The following is a 23,708-nucleotide window of genomic DNA, read 5'->3' as shown; positions in this document are numbered from 1 at the left end:
CCCCCAAAAACCGTGTGTGAGACTTACTGAAACGTTTAATCCCACGTAACCTGCGTATCCCTGTGCCGGGAATCCCGGAGCCTGCATCCCAGCAGCCACAAGCTGGTGCTTCTCAACCTTCTGTAAGCTTTTGCAGTTCCCTCTCCACGGCTTGCACAAAAGCTGGGAAATGCTGATCCAGGAGGCAGAAGCGGATGAAGGGCCCCAGCTCCTGGGTGCTCCACACCGGGTGCCAGGGCGCAGGGGGCAGCTCAAGGTTCTTGTTCAGCACAGACTGGGGAAGTAAAAACCAAAGGGTTGTGCTAATGCAGGACAGAAAAGGTGTAGTAACGTTTATGTAGTTAAAGGTAAGTGAAGGGTAGGTAGGTAGGTAAGTTAAATGTAGGTAAAGGTAAGTGCAGCTACATCAAGGTTTTTTTTGGTACTTAATAAAGATGCATCTGCCATGTTACTTATGCTGTTTGGATCCTTTCAGTCGGGTCAGAATTCTCCAAGTAATTTTATCTCTATAGGGTTTTTTTCTCTGTCTTATTTTCTTCCCTAGTTCCCTGGGCTTCCTCTCAAAGATCCACTCCGTGTTAAGAGAATAGGAATGGTACAAAGCACGTGTGCTGCCACTTGAATTGTGTGAGGGTAACCAAGTGTGCAGTGCAAAGCTCTTTGTTTAGCAAGAATTCCAGACTGGGTTGGGTTGGGAGGGACCTTAAACCTGATCTAGTTACCAACCCCCTGCCATGGGCAGGGACACCTTCCACTAGAGCAGGTTGCTCCCAGCCCTGTCCAACCTGGCTTTGGTGGCTTTTAGAAGTAAATTAGGGGGCTTTTAAGAATTAAAACATCCTTTCCATGCAGATTTAACCACCTCCTCCTGTTTTTCCCTTGGTGGTGGGCAAAGTACGTCCCCACTCAGCCTCTGGCTTTCTCTACCCATCTGCACTGAAGCCATTAAGTTACGGATGCATTTTGGACACTTGGGAGAGCAGAAGCAAAGACAATCGTGGATGTGTTGCTTTCCCCATGAGGTAAGTGTGATGTACAGAGGGAGTTAGTGATCAAGGTGAATAGTTCTGGTATCAGGGGAAGTTCCCAATGCTGCTTAATCTGTGCCTGGCTTTAAATAACTTCACATGCTTAGTTTGGCCTCTTTTTTTGATGTGCTGAGCCAAGCTTCTGCTGCTTGAACCCAAAACAGTACAAGACAACTGGCAGATGGACCAGGCCCACTGGTGCCTGGAACACAATGGGGAGGCAAACAAAACTCTGTAGCAAAAATATGATCTTAGTGTTGGTTCACATCCCAGGATTGTTCTTCTGGTGGAGAAAAAGATCTTTCAAGATTGTTGAGATATATTTTTAAATAAAAGAGAATGTTTAAAGCCAGTGCTTCTGCCAGCTTCCTGAAGTGGTGGGAATGGAGATCCTGAACTCCAGCACATCCCAGAGCACCAGCTGAAAGCCTGTTTGATGTGAAGAAGTTCAGCCTTTCACAAAGCTTGTGTGGGTCAGGGCTTGAAGCACAGTTGTGTTGACTTCAGTAGTAGAGGGACAAGTAAAGGAGGATGTAGTAAAGCTACTACACCACAGCCATCTTGTGCTGGGGAATAAAGTGAGAGATAGATGAATGTGTGTAGTAAATACAGGCCTTGGGCAGAAGGCTTTGTTTGAAGTGGGTATCGTCTCTTGTCTTACACAGGGACCACAGAAAAGCAGTTTTTATGAGCTTGAGTTGTTTGTAATGGTGGTTTACAAGCTCTAGTATTGCCTTGTAAAGCAGAGACTGGTCATGAAAAAGACGGTTGCTAAAGGCCAACTGCCTTGTTTGATCCCTCTGGCTCAGTGCTGCACTCTTGCTGCATTGTATAAGGACAGTACCAAAGCTACTGGGAATGGAACAGTAGGGCACGTAATACAGCTCTCACTGCTGAGGAGGGCACAGCAAGCTGCCTTCTCAAAATAGAGGTGTTTATAAAAGGCTTTTTTTGGGTTTAAAAGATGACAGATTTGTAGTAAGAGCACAGGAATTGTCCCTTAATACTACTGATGAGAAGAAATGTTGAGCTGATCGTGCTCTGAATGTGGAAGAAGGGTAAAAAAGATCCATTGAAGCAACTGCACAAAACCAGGTGAAAAAGAGTTGAGTTTTCTCAGTCATCTGATTCTGTTCTGTCCCAAATTCACAGAAAAGAAACGATTTAATTCCACTTATTCCTGAATAGAGTTTAACCCTGGATTTGTCCCTGAGGCTGTTAATGGCACTGGGGGATCTGGGCGCAAAAAAGGCTCTAGGGAGCCTTATTGCAGCCCCAGTGCCTAAAGGAGCTACAAGAAACCTGGAGAGGGGCTTGGGACAAGGGCCTGTAGGGACAGGCCAAGGGGAATGGCTTGAACCTGCCAGAGGGGAGACTGAGATGAGCTCTTAGGCAGAAGCTCTTCCCTGTGAGGGTGCTGAGGCGCTGGCACAGGGTGCCCAGAGAAGCTGTGGCTGCCCCATCCCTGGCAGTGTTCAAGGCCAGGTTGGACACAGGGGCTTGGAGCAAGCTGCTCTAGTGGAGGAGGTCCCAGCCTGCGTGAGGGGATTGGAGCTGGAAGAGCTTTAAGGTCCCTTCCAAGCCAAACTAGTCTGGGATTCTGTGACTGATGTTTCCAGATTTAAGCTATGACTGCTGATGTCATTTCTGCAGTAAAGAGAATGACAAAGCCACTTATTTGGATGTGACATCTTGGGTGTTTGCTCTCAGTGTGTGGTTTGTTCTTATGCAAATGGCATAATGACACCATGAAATACCTGGGTTTGCAGCTTATTTCCTAGCTCTGGATCATTACAGGAGATCCCGTGAGTTTTGTTGGTATAGGTGATGGCATCCTGATGTTCGGTGAAGGCTGGTGTTGATGGAATGTGAGATACCTCGAGCTCTTTCCATGCCCAAGAGATTCAGGTACAGGGTGTAAATGTTAGTTGTATTGTTTTTGCTTTACCTGGGCGAGCTGTGGTACAGATCTTCTTTCTCCAAGGCCTGCACAGGAATCTGGTAGAGGCTCATCTGGCTAGAAAATGTCAAATGCAAATAAGGGCTTGTTACCAAGCAGAGTGTGGGTATGTGCAAGAAGGGAAGTAGTTCCATTTTTAGAGATAACAGGGAGAGAATGTGCTCAGCTACCTTCTGCAGTAAAAGGCAGCTTGTTCTGGAACCTGAATGCACATCTGCTCAAGTCTTTACACATGAAAGACGTGAAGTAATGGGCCTGCCGTTAACCTGTCATGTCTAAGCTAAGCTCAGTTTGAAACTGCTTTCTGGAAGTCAGTTTCAAGCGGCTGTGCAGGAACACTCAATAGGAGCGTGCTTTTTTCCTTCCCATGGGCCACATCACTGAAAAGATGCTTGAAGCTGTCAGTTCTATTTTCTGAGTGAAGTTTTCAGTCTAACCTCTGGAGCAAGAGTTACTCATCCCAACAGTATGACTGATGGGCTTCTGCTACCAAATGCTTTCTTTACCTTCCATTCTTTGCTTTAGCTTATCAGGAAATGAGCAAAGCCCAAAGTATAGGTAATCTGCTTGAAGAACAAACAGTATATCGTCACTATCAGCTGTTGAAGGCCTCCCTTGTGCCTTCCTGGAAATGGTGAGAGCCAAATTGACACTTTCTCTACTAAATAGGATTTTACTGCCTGGTAGAGTAGGATCTTCCTAGATTACACCATGAAAATGATGTAGCTGAAAGCTTTGACATTCCTTTTTCCAGGCTCAGTCTCAGTCCTGATATTTTTATCCTGTATCCAAGAGCTTTCCTGGCTAAGCTAGTGCAGGGATGTTTTTAGAGCTGGTAAATGTGATCCTCTGGATACCCAAGAGAGCATATATTTAAGAGGTAGTCATCCTCAGAAACACTCTCTGTCTTTTGCCTTTCCCATTTACCTGGAGTCTTTGTCTTGGAAAATGGAAACACTCAGTTTGTACCCAAAATTGCTTTCAAATATGTCAGGTTAAGATCAAATTGCTCCAATTGTATATTTACTTAATGGCTCTGATGCTGTACCCTGTATAATACATCTGAAAGCGCCAGGTTCCCAGTAGCCTTTGCTGGAATCTACACTGATGGAATTGTAGATGTGGGGGTTTTGGTAACTATTCAACTCTCCTCTGCTGCTATTTATTAACCTCAGCAGAAACCACCTTGATCTTTCACCAAACCTGAGTGGGAATTGGTAATTCCCTATATTGGTATTCCCAAATAACTACTACTTGGCTGGAGCATTTGCAGCTGTTTCTTTTAATGGTTACTAACTTCCTCGGTTTGTCTGAGTCCTGCATAATTTGTTCTCTTCATTTCCCTAATGAAATGTAAGTTCAAACCCCAGAGCAAAGGTTTTACCCTACATATGAATCCCATCCCGTCTGCATGCTGATATTCTTCCTGTGATCACATGAACTGTATACTGATTTTCGTTCTTGGTGACCTCTTGGAGGCCAAAATGAGAGAATTAATAATGCTCTGAGATAACTTACAGTAAGCTTGAAGAGCTCGAACCACTTTTGAGCATTGTTAACTTCTCTGAGGTAGGCTAAGAAATGGGAAGATGGTGGCTGGCTTCAGCAGCTCACCTCCTGAATAACTCTCTCTCTCTAGGTTTCCCTGCAGGATATTTGGATTTCCCAACTCATTTCATAGAGATGGTCTCATAGTTGCAAAAAAACTTTGCTTAGAAGTCAGATTTGCCACAGATCTAACACTAAGGGTTAATTATTTTTCTGTCTGTATGTTGTTGGTTAGTTACTGCCTGTAGTAGCGATGCATTTAGTTCAGCGTTCCTCACCTGGCTGTCACCGTAGGCCAGCTGACTGAAGCTGCGATAGAGCTGCTGGCTTTGCTCCTCAGTTCCTTGCACTGGCACGTACTCTGTGAGTTTCTGAACACAACTCCAGCAGTTTGCCAGCATCTCTTCCTTTGAATCACCACCGAATTGAACACGAAACATGCGGCCTTCGTTCTGAAACCAAAGAGAAAAGAAAGGAATCCCCTCAAAATGAGTTAATTCAATTCCTATTTGGTAGTTAGGAAGAAGGTGATACATGTTGTGTTCTCTGCACCAACTTTAAAGCACAGAAACAAGTTTTCCCTGCTCTATCTTCATTATTCCCAGCAGCTAAACCAGACTGATTCCCAGTTTGAAAATCAGTTAAAATCAGTCCAAACTGGTGAGTAAGACCATTTACCAACTAACTGAAGGTCTAGCCAAGTCAGAAAACCTTGCCATGACATGAGTTTTTACGTGTATAGCAGGGAAATAAAGTTCTTCCTGCTGCAGCAAGTAGTGTCCTATATGGACAGGATATGCCAGCTCTTGAAGAGTTATTTGTGACAACAAATGAAATGACATTAAAGTAAGTGGAAGCTAAACTGAAAGTTCTGGGAATAGTGTGTTCCAGTTTGGATTTATGTTACTGTCTGTGCCAAAGCCTTACCAGCCTACCTGGGCTGCCTCTGTGTAGCCAAACAGGTAAATTCAGTTTAGCACTCTACCTGAATGCTGCTGTTCCTTGAAGAGATGCTAACCCAGCAGACTGGGAGCACAAGACACTCCAATGCATTACTTCAAATAGTGAAATAATACTGGAAAATAAAAATAAGAGGTAGCTCTGACATCTAACCCCCCGTTTTAGCTTGTGATGCCGTACCATAAATTTTAGGTACATGAGGTTCAGGAAATGGCACTGAAAATGGAGGACTGAAGAGTATGTCATGCATGGTAAGAATGTCCTATGCGCACTCAACTGATCGAAGACAGATGTGTATTGAATGCTTTGGTTAAGGAGTGAGTTAATGGGACTTTTGGTTTGATTTTGAGGTTTCAAATGTAAACCACAGGCAAAGTGCTAGAAAAGAAGCATGTTTTCCTTGGACTGAGCCAGCTTATTCATCCTTCTGTGGCGTAAACATGAAAACCTTTTTATAATGCCTACACATGCTGCTAGATGACATGAGTACAAGCATATCTTTCATGTTACAGGCTTCATCTCACAGGTAAGCCAGCTCTTGATGACAGCCTTTATGTTTCTATGCATGTTATTTTAAGATGCTTGTATTGCATGAAGTGATTTTGGGGCAGTGTAAGCAAAAAAGCTTGTCTCAGTGCCTTTCAAAGGGAAAAAGCTAACTGGAACTGGAGCACTCATTTTACCAGTGCGTGGTTACATTACCTCTAACTGAGATGTCAGCTGGGTCAGACTGACATGGCACTCCCACACACAGGTCTTGGCTAAGTGGTGAATTCTCATTGAAATGACAGGGATCTTGCGTCTTCATTTGAATTCCTCCTGGAGACTTTCAGAGAACACTTGCTTTGGTTAGCCCTGCAAGCCCCAAATCACTTTTCAGTCCAAGGTATTTGTGTTGCCCTCTGCTATTCCACAAAGACTACTGAATACTTAAGACTGCAGTTTATAAACACCAGTAGACTTTGTAAATTTAACACTTTTCCTTTATGGAAAGAGAGGGAATGCTCAAATTCAGCTATGATGATGCCAAGTTTTAGCATAAACTGAGTACTGGGCAGTTACACCTGAACCATACAAGGGCTGAAGTATTAAAGAACCTGGAGGTCACTTAGATGAGGTAAGAGGTCACTAGAGATGGAGCTGCACAAAGGGCAGTGGCAGCCACACAAGGCAAGTGTAAGACACAAGGTGCATCTGTGTTTGGCTTTGGAATTACACACTCGTGTGCTCCGCTGAATAAAGCTTCCACTAGTACAGCTGATCTGCAACACAGATCTTCTCTACAGATCTTGTTCCTTCAAGTGTATCAACACTAAGCTTCTCCAAAGAGAGTTTATAAACTCCTGCTAGCTAAGAGTCCACAGTGCCCTATTAAAACCACATTTCTTAAGTAATCAGTAAGCTTCACTACCAGTGTAATGTAATGACTTGTAAAAGCAAGAGGTACAAGGTAAATCAGACATGAGAGTCATATTTAGTTGCCCATGCTCCTTATTTGCTCTGTGCACTCAGATACAGCAACCGGTTTTTGGAAACCCTGTGCTCCTCTGCTTGAATCAGCTTTGATTCTTCCCTTACTTAGGTTTAGCAGGGATAGGATGTAAAGCCTTACACAGTGTGGCTGCTTCCTGAAACACGTTGTGGAAGATCAGCACAGGAGTTATATGCACAGATGTCCCTTAAGAAATCACTTCAGCTACAATTTAGGATACAAAGCAGAGGAACGGTATGATAGGACCAGTGCAGTGCCACTAAATGCAGTTTGTCATGTGAATTTATGATAAGTAAGCATTAAGATGCACAAAAATAAGACTCTTGCTATCCCTCCTTTTTTGCACTGTCCCTCAGAGCTTTGTTTCAGCCTCACACTGATTGTGCTGTTCATTTCTCTTTATTTCTTGTGAGATGCAGCAGAATCCCTTAACGCTGCGCTGGAGAACTGGTTCTTTGCACTGGAGAGGCAACTGATGATGCACTGACTGAGCAGAACTATGACTGCAACTGCTCAATAGTCAACTTCAGTGAGATCCACTTTTTATAAGCATCTGACAAAAATCAGAGGGCCAAGGTGGTTTAAGCTCAGGCAAGCACAGCCCATGGATTTAAAATGGTTTCAGGTATTTATGAACTTTCTACAGGCATCATCAGATGAAGCTGATTCTGAAATGAGTCCCTCCTTACATTTGAACAACGTATGTTATGCCTCACATTGGCTTTTTTTCTTGCAGTTCACAAGGCATTCCCCCATCTGCAAACTGTATTGTTTGGTTTGTAACATCCTCTGAAGAAATCTCTGTGCATCTTTAAAACAGAAATCAGGTAAAAGATCAAAATACAACTCAAAGGAATTGTTACAGTTTTCAGCTATTCTGGATATTGCTGTTCTCTGTCATTACAATAACACAGCCTGTACCTGTCAGGAGAATGCCAGAACATCTCTGATAATTGAGCTATTTTTATGCCCTAATAGCTCTGGGAATGGGGGAAAGAGTTAAAACCGGTCTTAGCAACTACTGAACAAGGGGCTCAACATGTTCCAGAATTCCTGTTTCTGGCTTAGAGATGAGTTCTCTTGTCAAGAGAGAATTAAGCTGGAGGCAGCTGTCTCTGCTGAAACAACAAAGCCTCTTAGAAACTATCATGGAAGAATGGAGAACTCATTTGAAACTGCTCCAGTGCTTAGTATAGATGAAATGAAACTTCTCAGGGTTCATCTAAGAACCAAGAAAACTGGGATTTATAAGCAGGCTCGTAACAAGCAAGTGCCATTTAATTAAAGGCTTTTCTTGAGATCTGAAGGGAAGATCAGAAACCCAGGTTCCTTCACGGCCCTGAAGCACCAGCCTGCCAGTACTGTGCCAGCATCAGGGGCCAAAGCATTTGTTTAGATACTTCATTTGCCAAACTGAAGTGTGACTCAGAACTGTGTTAGCTAAGAGGGACCTTCATCAGGGACTGTAATGATAGGACAAGGGGTGATGGGTTCAAACTGAAACAGGGGAGTTCAGGCTAGATATAAGGAGGAAGTTCTTTACTGTGATGGTGCCCAGAGAAGCTGTGGCTGCCCCAGTGTTCAAGGCCAGGTTGGATGGGGCTTGGAGCAAGCTGCTCTAGCAGAAGGTGTCACTGCCCTTGTCAGGGGGTTGGAACTGGATGATTTTAAGGTCCTTTCCAACCCAAATCAGGCTAGGATTCTATTAGAAATACTAAACCCAACTGTGCTTACCTTGGCCTGTGCATGAAGGAGCAGGCAGTCTGCTTTCCTGACTATCTTTAGCCACTTGTGGGAATCAATCAGTGAGAAACCTTCCTGCAATAAAGCAGAACACAAACGGCTCACAGAGCAAACATGCACCACTCAGAAGTCCACACTTGTTATGTGAGGGAATTTAACCCCTAATGAAGATGAGTCACCTGCATCTGTGCAACTTCTGTATCTGTAAAACAATTACCAGTATGTCATTTTTAAACAAACAAGGGATCGAATCTGTAGCTCCAGTTCCAACGTTGTCAATTATGTTCTAATTTTCATATATACTTTACATTTAAATTGGTGCATGTGATGGAAGTCTCCATGAAATGCACAATAAAACAGCCACAACGGAGCTTGAAATCCTTCCTCATCCCGTGAAGTTGCCCGAGAGGGCAGCAGAGGGCAGGCAAACCTGGGGAATGGGCTCGCAGTCGGTTTAGTTGCTGCCCAGAGGCATTTCCTCCAGATGGCATTCAGGTAAACAAGAAGCAGCTTTGATCGCTTGATGATGTCTTTATACGCCGGTTGCAGTAACTGTCAGTCTCTCCCAACAAGATGGACTGCTCAGCACTGTGAAAATACCCTGGGAAGCTGAAAACATGAGATAAAAATGGCAAGGCAATGGACTGTGTCTCCCAAGGTACCTTCCATGGACTGCCACATAGACATTATTTAGAAAAGTCGGGAAGGGAGGGGCAAAACCCAAATTTAAGGGCAGGGAGGAAATCACTTATTTGTTTTATCTGAACTTTTAATGCCTTCAATGACCATGGCTTATTGCATAGGCTGCTTTTCCTACATGTCCTGAGGGTCAGAAACCACAAGCCATGTCCACCCTGGACTGCCTGCAGTGTATTTTTGCAAGTTACTACATATCTGCCACAGGTCCAGGCAGGGAAACCATCTGCCTTTCTATTTTGGTACAAGAAGTCACCTCAGGCACTGCTGGCACTGGCTTTATAGTCTCATGGAGCAATCGTGTGTAGATTTATAATTGAAATTCTACAGAGAATGTCTAGAAAGCATTGAAGATTGATGTTTTGCTAGAGAAGCAAAGCGGATCACAGACATGAGGCTGCTCAGACACCAGCTATAACAGACTCCAGAGTGGTAAGGCAGCAAGTTCTGAGGTTCACAGGTCAGTGAATTCAGAGCAACAAGAAAGAAGAGCACAAAAACCCTGTCCCTTGTTGCTTTGTGTGAAGCTGAGAGGATCTCTGCCAACATCCAGGAGCTAAGTGTGGCGTAGATCCTGGCAAATGCATGGCAATACATTGAGATTATGGTCCATTTCTGCCTTTCTAGAGGTAATGAACTGGCTCTAAATCTGCTCTGGATGTATGCACTGGCAAAGGAAATACTAGTATCCCTCCAGACTGCTGCTCCACCAGGCTGACAGAAATACAGAGCACACAGCTGCTGTGGCACTGTTCTTGGGCAGGCAGCATCCAGAGCTGCTTCACATTCCGAGTTGGGCTTTGCTCAGCAGCATTGCCATGAGCAAAGACAGATGGCAGTGTAAGACTGATGAGGAATACAGACCAAAAGGCAGCCTAGAACTGGGCAGAAGACATAAAATGTTTCCAATATGAGGAGAGAAATGGCAGGGCTTTTCTAAGTGTGATCTGATGTAGATACTCATTCTCCAGGATCATACTTGTAAGAACCCTGTATTAAAAGAAAACAGTTTCCTACATCTCTGATAAAAACCTAAGTTGCTCAGAGGAAGGACCCTAAGAGGAATTAAGCTGAAGCAGGAAACAAGCACAAGACCTTTCCCAAATCTTTCAGAAGCGGGCAAGATGCAATCCCACCATACATGAGGTAGGGAAGGCAATGCTGCTGCTCTAGCCTGCCAACCAGCTAGTCCAGCATTAACTGGGAGATACTTTTGTTCTGATTACACATTTCAGCATTCCAAGAGCTGCTGGGTGCTGAGGCCTGTGGTTCTGGAAGGTGCTGTGTGTTATTTATGAATATTGTTATTATTGTATCATTTAGAAACCCTGTGGTGCTGAATGACACAGGAACCTAGGAGCAGTCTGTTTCCTGCTAGATTGCAAGGCCTTTAGTCAAAGCCTACCTTAAGTAAGAATGAATACATATATATGTATATATATATAAGAAATGTTAGTTGTGTACCAGCTCAGCTCTGCTGCCTTCCATCAATCAGTTTGGATTCACTCATTTATGAGACGACTGTTTCCAAATGAAACTGTACTATGTGTAAGCAATACCTTAGGAGGAACTTTCTGCCACAAATGTTACAGACTCTGCCCTTAAATTACAACCAGTATTAAAAAAGACATACCCCAGCTGCCACGCACAGAGAGACACATTCACCAGCTTGGCTGCTACTTAATGGGCTCATGCAATGCAAATAGAATTTTGTTGTCAAGAGTTCCCAGTTCACCATGAATATAATACATACAGTGATAATCTCCTGGATTAAGGAGTCACCTGGGTATCCCCCACCCTGGGAATATGCATGTGGAAGAAATGATGAGTTCAGCATGAGATCAAAGGAATTTTATTGTACGTATTAATAAATATCCTAGTGCATAGCTGACAGAATGGTCCTGTCTGCTAACTGAAGCAAGACTGCAGAAGACAAAAGCTGAAGGCCTCAGGCAAGAGCCCGCTTGCACCTTTCTGGTTCAGGCTTGGCAGCACCATGGCACACAATTCCCAGAAAACAGAGTGATCCTCTACTTCCAAAGGCCAGGCTCCATTTCCAGAGAGGCACCAGTGACACCTCCTTAATCCATTAATTTCCCCAGGTAAGCTCCCAAAACACAATTTAGGGAGCAAAACTAGCTTAGTAGCCCTCACAGTGCCTCTGCAGGGGAAAAGAAGGGATCTGGGGAAAGCACTTTGCTGGGGAAGGGCAGGATCCTCTGCTCTCTGAGCACTCACCTGCAATACTGCACAAAACAGATGGCTGAAATGACCTGCTGCTTTCCTCAGATGGAGATGGGTCCCCAGTGTGACCTGTCTAGGTTCCACTGTCCCATCCAGAGCTCTGCACCATGGGCCTGCTCACCACACTGAGGTACAGTGAGAAATGCTTTCAGAAACACTATTTACTGTCTAGGTTTAAAGTGTGATTTGTTAAGTTACAAATATCAATGTTTTGGATCTCTAATAGTCTAGGTACTATTATTATTTAACATTTATACTGAATACCTTAACTTGTTCTTAGAAGTGACTAATTTGGCAGCAAAAGAACAGAAATATTATTTCCAGGTATCTACACAGTGTGGTTAATACATCTGATAAACATCTGCAGCAGAACAGAAATGCTGTACTTGAGAAGACTGTCAAGAGACAATAAAAATAAGGATGTGAGAGCAGACAGTGTGAAAAAGCTTGTAAATTATCTTCAACTATTACATGGAACACTAAAGAGAAGGCAAAACTGAGATGCTTTGAGAAAAGCGAAATTGGAAAGCATGGTTACAAGTAAGTGTTTTGATGATGACCTCTTTGATAGGGATTTAGTTATTAGTAAATTGTTACAGTAAGAGCAACTGTGCATGCTTGATACTTGGCACATAGGTTATAATTCAAATTCTTGTATATATCTGAAAAATATTAACTCATTGCCTTCCCAACAGAGAATGAGAGTTGCCACTTTGCACTTCTAAAATGAAAAACTGCTTACTCTGTAAAAAAACCATAAAATTCTTCCTTTCATTAAGGATTGTAGAATAAAAATGTAATTCCAGCTTAAAGTTAGAACTTAATTCCTGATATGAAACATGTATTTCCTTAGATCAATACCATACTTAAAACTCATGGGTCATTGATGACTGTCACTACTCTTTAGAAACTATTCTAATAGTTGCGTTCAGAAGAACTAGGGCAAGAGAAAATTAAAGATCAGGACCCTTTAAAACTCTTTACTGCTGCCAGTCACCAGTGCACACAGCATCCCGGAATGGTTTGGGTTAAAGGGACCTTAAAGCTCATCCAGTTCCAACCCCTGCCATGGGCGGGGGGGACACCTTCCACTAGAGCAGCTTGCTCCAAGCCCCTGTGTCCAACCTGGCCTTGAACACTGCCAGGGATGGGGCAGCCACAGCTTCTCTGGGCACCCTGTGCCAGTGCCTCAGCACCCTCACAGGGAACCACTTCCTTATATCTAGTCTAAATCTACAATAGGAATGCATCATTATACCAAACACAAATGGGGAAGCTAAGGCAGAAAGAATCATAGAATAGTCAGGGTTGGAAAGGACCTTAAGATCATCTAGTTCCAACCCCCCTGCCATGGGCAGGGCCACCTCACACTAAACCATATCACCCAAGGCTTCATCCAGCCTGGCCTTGAACACTGCCAGGGATGGAACATTCAGAACCTCCCTGGGCAACCCATTCCAGTGCCTCACCACCCTCACAGTAAAGAATTTCCTCCTTATATCCAATCTAAGCTTCCCCTGTTTCAGTTTTAACCCATTACCCCTTGTCCTGTCACTACAGTCCCTAATGAAGAGTCCCTTCACAGCATCCCTATAGGCCCCCTTCAGATACTGGAAGCTGCTATGAGGTCTCCATGCAGCCTTCTCTTCTCAAGGCTCAACAGCCCCAACTTGCTCAGCCTGTCTTCATACAGGAGGTGCTCCAGTCCCCTGATCATCCTTGTGGCCCCCTCTGCACTTGTTCCAATAGTTCCATGTCCTTTTTATGTTGAGGACACCAGAACTGCACACAATGCTCCAGGTGAGGTCTCACAAGAGCAGAGTAGAGGGGCAGGATCACCTCCTTCGACCTGCTGGTCACGCTGCTTTTGATGCAGCCAAGGATACGGTTGCTTTCTGGGCTGCGAGTGCACACTGAAGCTGGCTCATGTTCATTTTCTCGTTGACCAACACCCCCAAGTCCTTCTCCTTGGGCTGCTCTGAATCTCTTCTCTGCCCAACCTGTAGCTGTGCCTGGGATTGCTCTGACCCAGGTGTAGGACCTTGCACTTGGCATGGTTAAACTCCATGAGGTTGGCATCAGCCCACCTCACAAGTGTGTCAAAGTCCCTCTGGATGGCATTCCTTCCCTCCAGGGTATCAGCCAAACCACACAGCTTGGGGTCATCAGCAAACTTGCTGAGGCCGCACTCAATCCCACTGTCCATGGCAGCGACAAAGATGTTGAACAAGACCGGTCCCAACACCGATCCCTGAGGGACCCCACTCGTTACTGGTCTCCAGTCGGACATTGAGCCACTGACCACAACTCTTTGTGTGCATCCATCCACCGAGTGGTCCATCCATCAAATTGATGTCTCTCCAATTTAGAGACAAGGATGTCGTGTGGGACAGTGTCGAACGCTTTGCACAAGTCCAGGTAGATGCCATCAACTGCTATACCCCTGTCCATCAGGTCTGTAGCCCCATCATAGAAGGCCACCAAATTGGTCAGGCAGGATTTCCCCTTAGTGAAGCCATGCTGGCTGTCACCAAGCACCTTGTTGATTTTCATGTGCCTTAGCATGCCTTCCAGGAGAATCTGCTCCAAGATTTTGCCAGGCACAGAGGTGAGACTGACTGCTCTCTAAGTCCCGGGTCATCCATTTTCCCTTTCTTGAAAATGGGGGTTATATTTCCCTTTTTCCAGTTGTCAGGAACTTCACCTGACTGCCATGAATTTTCAAATATGATGGCTTAGCAACTTCATTCACCAGGATGATTCACCAGGAATTCATCATGGGGATGGATTTCATCAGGTCCCATGGACTTGTGCATGTTCAGGTTCTTAAGATGGTCTCAAACCAGATCCTCTCCTACAGCGGGCCCAAGGTCTTCATTCGCACAGTCCCTGCGTCTACCTTCCAAGAGCTGGGTGGGTTGATCAGAGCCTTTGCCAGTGAAGAATGAGGCAAAGAAGTCATTCAGAACCTCAGCCTTCTCCAAATCCTGGGTAGCTAGTTCTCCCGATAGATACTCAGCTTGTCCAAAATAATCATGTCCACAGTACATGATTCCTTCTCCTCTTTCAGAGAGCAACCATAGGACTTTTAATAAAAAAACCAACCTTTCTCTTGCTTTGCAGTGTACAACCACTGAGCAGCATTAGCAATCTGCTCATTTCCCTGGTCTTCTGTCATATGTCCTCTTTTATTCCACAGGGACCTTCCTCTACCCAAGGCACTGTTGTGAATATCAGCTCAGGAATTTGGTGCATGAGGTTTCAGGTACTGCAAAGAGAGCTTTGAAACACCACAATGTCTGCTGCATGCCTGCCTAATTAATGAGTTAGAATCTACTGTATCCAGAGCACTGTTAGATTATTAGAAGCCACGAGGGGACCAGGAGGGCATGAAGGACATTTAGTGTACACTTTAAAAGATCAGGTCACAAATCAATTACTCTGGATTAATTTGATCCTATTAAATAAGTCCTCTTCACAATTGTAATTTGTTTAACTTGTAGGGTATGAAGAATGCCAGCATCAGGATTAATGGCATCAAATAAACCACCGAAATAGAATTCTCATGATGTACTGATTTGAAGGAGGGAAAGGAAAGAAGAGTTGTGGTAAACAGAACATGATGTATCATCTTGAGAGTATTGCCACAAATCTACAGAGATGCTGTGGAGATATTCCTGTAAAATTCCATTATCGACAGTATGCAAGTATAAGATTTTTATACCAGAAAATAGTCAGTGTGTCAGGTAACATTGCAGCAAAAACAGGCCCTAATAATATGTTATAGAGTTTAACTCCAAATGAAGAACTTTGTTTAAAAAACACCCCAACAAACAAATCACAACACCCTCTGATTTGCGTTACACCTTGGGGATTTTTGTTCCCTTTGCTCTCCGTTTCATGCAGTTGAGCACACAAGCAGATTGTATTTTTAAAGGAAAACAGTTGTTTCCTCATTAGGACAGTTTCAAGTATGTCTCTGGCAGCATCATGAAAGAACATCTGAAGTGATCTTGAACGTGTTCCCGTTCCCCAGAAGACTGCCCATTAAATTAAATAATATGTTTTCTTTGAGCAGCTGATGGAAACACTGACCATGTCCACAGTTATTTGTTCTAGGAGCATGGAAGTACTTCAATGACCAGTTCTGGAGCATTCTCCAAAACTATGACACCTCACCATGTACAAGTGTACACAGCACAAGGTATTTTTACTAACCTACGTGGTTTATAAGTGCTGAGACTCAGTGCATACATTGTAGCATTCTTTTGGGCAAGAAAACAGTTATTTCAGCTTCCATTAGTATAAAGACTGCTAGAAGGGAATTCAGTAAATATTCTATTATTTTGTTGCTCATGAAAATAATTCTGTAGTCTTCTGTATGTGCTAAAAAGAAAAATCAGTTCTTTGGATACGTAGCTATTTCTATTTTATAATATATTTATAGGATCATAGAAGAGTCATATTCTTACTTGACTCTAAAGAGCCATCATTCCTTAAGGGAAAGGCTTCTTAACATTCTTGCTGTAAGAAAATAAGAAGGACTAAGAATATATAAATACATCTATAACAGAGAAAATATTTTGGTATCAAGTCAGGAGCACTGGAATATTTTTCCTAAAATGGATCATGTTAATCCAACCAACAGTAAAACAAAGTTTTCCATTTCCACACAACTCTTTCACCTCAGTTTTGTGCAAATGGAGTTGTAGTGAACGTTGTACATAAATAAAAGGCAGACATCAAAGAGGATGATCTACTAAGTAACTAACTTGCACAAAAGGTATCTCATTATCACACTGACAGGAGAGAATGTTACAGGACATAGTTTATGTATTTTAGTATTTCATAAATCATCACTTGACATGAAAAAGGTCTCATGCAAGAACCACTCAACAATGCAATAAAAGATGCCTTTATCAAAACAAAAAGGTAGTTGTTGGAACCATGCTCACTAGGAGAGCAAACCTTGGGAGCTACACTAGCATGTTAACTGTGAAGCTGCTCAGCACCAGCCCAGGCAACTGCTCACTGCAGAAGAATGAACAAAGAAAAGCTCTAAGTGAAATACAAAACTGCTGAAGTCTGGAAGTTCACAATTTCAGTAGGTGACTGATTGTACTTTTTCTGGACTTCTTAAAATGCATCCACCCATGATACTATCAGCATAATGCAGAGCTTCCTGGCAGCTGAAAAGGTTCATCTTGGCTTGTGTAAGATGCACGTACCACTGAGAAAAAAAATGCACTCTGGCTTTTATCTGCCTAAAGAAAACAGAAGGTACCAACCAAGATAGTTTGCATTTACTGATGCACTGATTTTACTACATTCCTTGCTAATTATAAACCAGAAGAGATAAAAATCTATGTCATACTACAGTATTACCCAGTATAAAAGCATCCAACTGATAAGCTTTCTTTGTTGGATCCTGGATAAAATCTTTCTTTTAAGAACTCTTACTTAGGATGGTTCATGTAGGAATTGTTGGGGTAGGGTGAGGGTTCCAGCTCTACCATGGCTGGGGCAGTAAAAAACCTAACAAAATAGGAACATTCACCACAGAATGAATTCTTGAATTTAGTCAGCAGTCCAGTTCATTCTGGGTTACTGTTAGAGGGGACAAATATCCCTTTATTATTGATCCATGGAAATTTGACAAAAATACAATATAGTTGTTCAAGTTGAGAAGGAAGTGGTGTCCCTGTGACACAGGTCTTGTGCCTTACTGCGTTCCTATGCAGAGGTACAAGGTACAAAGTTAACTGTTACCCAGTTCCCTCAAAACTAGGAGCCTGTAGTACATCAAAAGGTCTGAAAAGTGGGAATTAGGAGATAGATCAGAAGACTAGACATCAACAACTTAAAGGATGCAATTACTACATAGCAAGAAACAGTTCGGAAGGAATTTTGATGGGAGGCAGCACGTACATGGTGGAGAACACCTTGGCAATAAATAGCAGTAGTCTAGGCCCGCAAGTAGAAATTAGGATACACAGTAAACCCACAAGCTGAATCATTCCAACAATTGCAGCATTCTGTCAAACTTGATATATTCCCTCTGGAGCAGAAACTTGTGCATTATCCTCAGTGACAAAATGTCCATTAGAACAGACCCCCAGTGAGAGGATTTGGTCTGTGACAGATTCCAAAGAACTATATGTACTTAGTCGTGCAAAGCCTGTTTAAATATTGTGACAGGGTTCTGACAACTGACAGATGGAGGCTAGAGGGAGATAAAAAACAGTGCATTAACCATTTCTACACTCTGATTATGCTTACAGCAATAACCAGACAGCTCAATATTGCAACTTTTTTGTTACAGAGCATCTCAATGAGGAGTTTGTAACATTTCACCAGTGGCCTGCCCAATTCTAGCTGCTTTGAGTCAACTGGGAGCTGCTCTCAGCTGCTGGCCAACAACATCATGGCTGGTGCTGGCTTTTCCCTGGGCATCACTGTCATGAAATGCATGGTTTAGGGTTGCTCAAAGAATAACCATCAAAGGTATTAGCCAAGAGCAGTTTTAGTATGATTTATAATAGCATGACTTAATTCAATGGCAACGTTCATGCTATTAGTTATTACATGGATGAAGTATGCAAAGGAAAAATCAAGGTAAAATCAAACTAAAAACAATTGATACAGGGACCAAGGAAGCAAAGGGTAAGGGAGACCCTCCACTAAACACGAGGCTCAGAGTAGACTCCCTCGCTTTCTAAACTCCTGACTGAGTCTAGGTGCTGCTGGATCAATCTTGTCTTAGTCTCAGACTTGGTCAATGGCTTATATCTGAAGGGTTACAGATGTACCAGTTCACCATGGAGGGAAGTTTTACATGGTTTTTGTTTAGCAGCAGTTTGAAGGTTTAAGGATCTTATAAAGTGAGTCACTAGAATATATTATAGTTGCTGTAACAATCTATACACACATACAAACACATACATAAATACATACGAAAGTACCTGTAAATAATTTACTGGGGGGGGGACTTCAGTCCAGGGAAGGAGTGTTCCAAGGCTGTCAGGGATAACCGATTGTCCCCTTCTCACTTCCCACCTTGGTCAGGGAACAGGAGTCCTTGATAACAATCAGTGCCTCTTTCCTTAGCTGTGCAAGAGTTCCCAGCATGGTCAAGGAATGCTTCCCCATTCCCCCCAACTCATTACACAAAGGCCAAGTCCTGATGGAAATTCCTGAGATTGTAGAGCAGCCCAGAGGATGGGGAGATGCACCACCACAATCATCTTTCTGTTTGATGATACTGGCTGCTTTACCAAAGAGATTCCATAGACTGTTCTTCAAAGATACCCATAGATTGGGATTATCCCAGGAGAAGAATTTTATCACTGTCTATCAGACTTGAGTAGTGTTGGGAAAAGGGACACACTTCTAGGAAGGTATATGCTCAAGGAACAAGCTAAGCAGATGTGCTGGACCAAACCCCTCAGAAACAGGAAACCTGACATAGTTCTGAAGATGCCTGCCCAGGTTCAGAACTAGCAAAGTGGGTATTTGCTAGGTTTTCAGTGAGTCAGGGATGCTTAAGAGGAACAGTGGGAGGACTGGAACTGTTTCAATCTCTGAGAAATACACAGGCATGGGGCATATTACACCAGCGCATTTCACACCAGTTTAGTTTTGTACTCACAGAACACATGTACAGCATGCTCCCAATTGCATGGACTTGAAGAAGTGCAACCAAAGGAGTTGTCAGTCAGGTTTTAAGATGCTTATGACAGCAGTTATGTGTAACTTTGATCATACACTTAGTAAAGTGGTGTTGGCCTTAAGGTTAGTATAGAAACACTGTTAAAATACATGTTTTAAGAAAAGAAAGTTGTTTCTTTGTTGGCTTGGTTTTTTGTTTTCTTTTAAACTCAGTATTCTATTTCAGTCACATTTACCACGTACATCTGTTCCACCTCTGTTCTGCTCTATTCTTTGCCCGTGATGGTTACTGCAATATATTAGTGTCTCTTAGAAGCTGAAACACACCTGATCTCAGAAGTTCCTCATCCGGCATTTCAAGCAAGATAGCTGTCAGGAAGATTCACTAGCCACTAAACCTAAGAGCTGCAAGAAGTGCTTTTCTCAGCCAAGTCTTTATAAAGGTTTTCTTGTACTTCCTGAACTCATCCCTTATGACAGTATGTTTTTATCTGCCCATTGTCACTTGCCAGATTCAGCCTTTGCCAGGCGCAGTCTTTGAAGGGCTAAAGCTTTCGTTGGTTCCTTTTTTGCTCTGTAGTTATTAAAACTTCCTTTCAGTTAGCTTGTTTGTGGTTATTTCAAGGACAAGGAATGTAAGTCTCCTAGTTACTAAACAGTTACAGCTGTGTGATAGGGATAATGCACCTCTCCTGGACCAGCTCCAGGAGAGATGCATTCTGCACCAATTGGTTCAAGCAGTATTTGGTAAGAAATGGCACCAAGTCTCATTTCAGTTGCATTTCTTTGAAATATCTGGATTTTCAATGACTCCCTTAACAGAACTGCTAAAATACTTTCCAGCTTCCATGTTTACCCTCATCCAAGAACATTCCAGGAACTTGCCCTCACTAAATATGTGAGCCAAATAGATTGTCTTTTGTGAGGGGCATGCAAACTGACAGCCCTCCATTGGCTCATTTGTTATCTATTCAGCTTTCTTAATACATAGGCCAAAACCAATTAAGTGTATCCTTGGTTCTCCCTCTACAGTTACAAGATATTTCTGTAAGTCTGAGACCTTTTAAAAGGCACAGTAAAAATTAATTTATAAGCTAATACATATTTAAAGCAATACATATTTAAAGCTACAATATACTTATGCATTCTGTATTAAAAAACAAGTCTTTGTCGTCTTAATAGTGCCTTCCACCAGTTTGGACCTGCTTTCTAATATATTTATTACCCAATTCTTACTTGTTACCATCACTCAGTATTGGTGATACACACTTAATTCCACTTTCCAGCACAGGTTTTCTCTGTCATGAAGAACAAACAAACTCCTTCTAGATGGAGTGTTTCTTTTAAGCTATTCGGTGTCATTGTGAAACCTTTACAGTTTAGTCATGCTTAAGTACAGACAAACCAGTTTACACAGCTCTGGAGTTGTTATTTTGTCTTCATGGACGCCAGTTCTATGTTAGATCATATTGCCCAACATAGAAAAAAAATATACCCTTCAATAAACCAAATTATCAAACCGAAAATACTAAACCAAACCCATTGGCAAGAAATTATCTGGATCGTACAGCAAATCTTATAGGCAATTTTTGTTATCTTTTTAATCGGTTTCGTAAGTGCATTTTCTCTGTTTTCTTAGAATCATAGAATAGTTAGGGTTGGAAAGGACCTTAAGATCATCAAGTTCCAACCCCCCTGCCATAGGCAGGGACAACTCACACTAAACCATATCACCCAAGGCCTCGTCCAACCTGGCCTTGAACACCGCCAAGGATGGAGCATTCACAACCTCCCTGGGCAACCCATTCCAGTGCCTCACCACCCTCACAGGAAAGAATTTCCTCCTTAGATCCAATCTAAACTTCCCCTGTTTAAGTTTTAACCCGTTACCCCTTGTCCTGTCACTACAGTCCCTAGTGAAGAGTCCCTCTCCAGCATCCCTATAGGCCCCCTTCAGATACTGGAAGGCTGCTATGAGGTCTCCATGCAGCCTTCTCTTCTCGAGGCTCAACAGCCCCAACTTTCTCAGCCTGTCTTCATACAGAAGGTGCTCCAGTCCCCTGATCATCCTCGTGGCCTCCTCTGGACTTGTTCCAACAGTTCCATGTCCTTTTTATGCTGAGGACACCAGAACTGCACACAATGCTCCAGGTGAGGTCTCACAAGAGCAGAGCAGAGGGGCAGGATCACCTCCTTCGACCTGCTGGTCACGCTCCTTTGGATGCGGCCAAGGATACGGTTGGTTTCTGGGCTGTGAGCGCACACTGAAGCCGGCTCATGTTCATTTTCTCATTGACCAACACCCCCAAGTCCTTCTCTGCAGGGCTGCTCTGAATCTTAGGCAGAATCATGAAAAATCCCACATCTTTCAACATCAGCAGCACTTAGCATTACATCTTAATGTAGATCTTTTATAGCCCCAGAAAAAAACCTGTTCCTCAGTATGAAACAATGCATTTGGTATGATTCTGATAAACACAGAGAGAAAGCAGCCAAGCAGCCCAGGAGAATTACCATGAGCAAAATAAAAGTGGCGCTTTCTTTTCAGTGCGAGAGAACATGAGGCTGAGAAGGGAAATTAAGTTAATGCTGATGCTACCATGAAAGGAGAAATGTTTTTTATACGTGAGAAACTTACCAGTACAGTTCGCCCTTGGGAAATAAAGAAATGGCCAGATACAACCATGGTAAGGATAAGATGGCCTGATTCTTCATTTGATTCAAAAACCTGTTCAAAAACAAGAGAGACAAATTAGAACTCCAGCCTGGTAAGTGCAGAATCTTTTTCTATTTCTAGTGCAAAATGAGAGGCTTCAAAGGTTATAATTTACCTCTCACTACTGCACCTTGTGCCACAGATTAGAGGCACATTTACCAACTCCATATACAGATTTAACTATTTTAAGCAACCACCTGGGTTCTTCCAACCTGATCTCTAGTTTTTAATACCACAGACCCCTGCTGAAGGAAGCAATAAACACCAGTGAAACACTATCACATCACTGATGCGTTCACATGAATAATTCATGAAGTAAAGTACCTCCGATGCCTGCATTAGCTCTGGACTTGCAGAAGTATACCTCACTTATTGCCGCTCGTCACGCAGCGGCCTGCTAGACCCCACCGAGTCAGCCACTGCCACCCTGGGCAGGCAGCCTCCCCCGCGCCGCCCCCCACCTTCCAAGAGGCGGCGTTCTGCCCTTCCTCATCGCGATCCGCCGGGGGCAGGAATCGGCCGTAGCGCTTCAAGGGCCACGTTGTGGCGCTGCCGAGGAGAGAGGTGTCCCCCGGCGCAGAGCCCTGCCCCGGCTCGGAGCCGCGGCCCCCGCCCGCCGCCGCCATCCCGGCCCTGAGGGGAGGTGGCTCTCCACAGCACGGCGCTGGCCACCGGGGAAGCGGGTTTGAGCGGGAAGTAGGAGCCAATAGGAGGGGAGAAAGAGCGCGTGGGGGGGGGGGGCCCGTTCACCAATCAGCGGGCGGCAGAGAAAGAAGAGCCAATGAGGTAGCGCGCTCGAGCCTTCTCTCAGAGATGGGTGAAGGCGGGCTGAGCTGATGTCGCTCCGCTCTCCTCAGCGGTGCTCAGTGCTGTGCCGTCTCCTCCTGTTCCTTTCCTTTCGAAGGTATTACTGCTCCAAGGGGAGCGAGCATGCTGCCTCCGCCTTTTCCGAGCACCCTCCAGGTGTACCGGTATGGTGGGGCCGAGGAAGAGAGCAAGTGTGGAGCCCGTGGCACATGCGGCCGCCATTTTGTGTGTTGTGAGAACCCGGCTGTGGAAGCGGGTCCCGATGGCGGCGTGCGTCCTTCCTCAGCTGAAACGTGGTCAAGCCAAACTCAAAACTGCCGCTTCACTTCTTAAAGGTTGGACTTGATGATCTTAACGGCTTTTTACAACCTACCTGGTTCTGTGTGTGATAAACATAAATGTATTGGCTTTCACAAATCATAGGTGTGGTTATGTGGGTGTAACTACGAGTTTACAATAACAAAACTCGATAAAGACACAAGACTAGACAAGTTAAAAAGATTTAGATCTCTTGATCCGAGTTACACAGCAAAAGAATTTGTAAAGGTAAAGAAGGGGGGGAGCTTGATATAAGGTAAGCTAGTGCCTGGAAAAACATAGAGTTAAAGTACTTTTTTAGCTTAACTTGGGTTGTAGAAAGAGAACAATGTTTATGTTGTAAGTCTGTGGAATGCAGTGGCCCTGCTAAGCATGAATTAATTGTTTCACACTAGTCTTCTAAAGTATCTTTAGTATTAAAGAACAATGTGTTGTAAGTCTGTGGTGACATAACAGGATTTAGTGGCCCCACTAAACGTGAATGAGTTCATCCTTCTACTTACCAGTTAGTTTAGAGACAGAGCCTCC

The 23,708-nt window shown here is 43.6% G+C and overlaps 1 protein-coding gene across 1 annotated transcript; it reads right to left on the bottom strand.

Annotated features, from left to right (window-relative positions):
* Window positions 1–17: 17 nt before the first annotated feature.
* On the bottom strand, window positions 18–22,699 carry REC114 (REC114 meiotic recombination protein). Its single transcript, XM_057421162.1, has 6 exons — window positions 22,517–22,699; window positions 21,978–22,067; window positions 8,723–8,806; window positions 4,779–4,988; window positions 2,977–3,045; window positions 18–274 (listed from the first exon to the last, which is right to left on the bottom strand). Exons 1-6 carry the CDS (start codon window positions 22,679–22,681, stop codon window positions 113–115), a joined length of 780 nt encoding a protein of 259 aa, XP_057277145.1. The 5' UTR covers window positions 22,682–22,699; the 3' UTR covers window positions 18–112.
* Window positions 22,700–23,708: the final 1,009 nt, after the last annotated feature.

Source organism: Pezoporus wallicus, unplaced genomic scaffold, assembly GCF_028554395.1.
Source record: "Pezoporus wallicus isolate ANWC-B61680 ecotype Strahan unplaced genomic scaffold, APGP_CSIRO_Pwel_v1 contig_7731, whole genome shotgun sequence".
NCBI classification, from domain to species: Eukaryota; Metazoa; Chordata; class Aves; order Psittaciformes; family Psittacidae; genus Pezoporus; species Pezoporus wallicus.
Note: the sequence above shows the minus strand (reverse complement) of the source record. Positions and strands in the feature narration are given on the sequence as shown.